The sequence below is a fragment of the Microtus ochrogaster genome, linkage group LG5 (genome assembly GCF_000317375.1).
Source record: "Microtus ochrogaster isolate Prairie Vole_2 linkage group LG5, MicOch1.0, whole genome shotgun sequence".
In the NCBI taxonomy this organism is placed as follows: Eukaryota; Metazoa; Chordata; class Mammalia; order Rodentia; family Cricetidae; genus Microtus; species Microtus ochrogaster.
Genome location: NC_022031.1, coordinates 36,516,845 through 36,517,891, shown reverse-complemented (window position 1 = coordinate 36,517,891; position 1,047 = coordinate 36,516,845). Strand labels below are relative to the sequence as shown.

The window sequence follows — 1,047 nt, the reverse complement described above, 5'->3', positions numbered from 1 at the left end:
CTCCCTGCCTCTCCCCCTCCCCCTTCAATCCTCCCCCAAGGTCCCATGCTCCCAATTTACTCAGGAGATCTTGTCTTTTTACATTTTCTACTTTCTTGGGTTATTTTAATTGGAAGTCATCCCCCCCGCCCCCGATTTGTTCATTGGCATAATCTTTTCTTGAAATGGTGTGGAAGGAAGGATCTTCAAGAGCAGGAAGTAAGATTCATATTTCCTCTTGTCTTTTTTTTACTACTTCCTACTAAGAAGGTAAACGTGATGAATTTGACTAATCTAAAAGTAAATTGGGCACTGAAAATGTGCTTCTGTGGTTCTGAGCATTTGCTGCTCTTGCAGAGGACCCAGGCTTGGTTCCCAGCCCTCACATGATGGGTCACAAACATCTGTAACTCCAGTTCCAGGGATTTGGCACCCTCTTCTGCTCTCTGCAGGAAACAGACACACCCATGGTACACATAGACACACATAAAATAAATAAATATCTTTAAAAAGTAAATTGCGGGTTGTTGCTATGGCACATGGGGGCATTTTGAAGATTTAATACTGAGGTCAAATACAAGGCTTCACATCTGTCCCTAGGACTTTACCCTGAAAAGTAATGAATTTGGGAAGACCTGAACGGTTGGGTGCCAAAAATAAATGCTATTTCTTTGTGGAAAAATCATGGATAGCTGTATTAGTTGACCTTCACCGCTGTGACTAAATGCCTGAGGAAATAAAAGGCAAAAACCACGTGGCTCTGGCACCATGGATTTGAGGTCTCTTACCATGGATTCAAACAGAATTCCTATGGTTTTGATGGTCAAAGCGTTTTTTTTTTGTTTGTTTTTGTTTTTGTTTTTATGTTGGGCTCATTTAATAATCCCCACTTTTCTTTCTCTTCAGGTTACTGTGGACTTTATGAAGCCATCGAAAGTTGGGATTTCCAAAAACTTGAAAAGTTAGAGGAACACAGATTACTTTTACAGCGTTTACAGCCAGAATTTAAGACCAGAATCAACCCAACAGATATCCTTCCTGAATTGTCTGAATGCTTGATTAATCAGG

At 40.6% G+C, this 1,047-nt stretch overlaps 1 protein-coding gene across 1 annotated transcript in view; it reads left to right on the top strand.

Moving 5' to 3' along the window:
* The window catches only part of Ddx58 (DExD/H-box helicase 58), a 40,782-nt gene that overhangs the window by 11,777 nt on the left and 27,958 nt on the right, over positions 1 to 1,047 (top strand). The window contains exon 3 of the mRNA XM_005362367.3: positions 886 to 1,040. Coding sequence (XP_005362424.1) covers positions 886 to 1,040 — 155 coding nt within the window. The remainder of the gene's footprint in view (positions 1 to 885; positions 1,041 to 1,047) is intronic.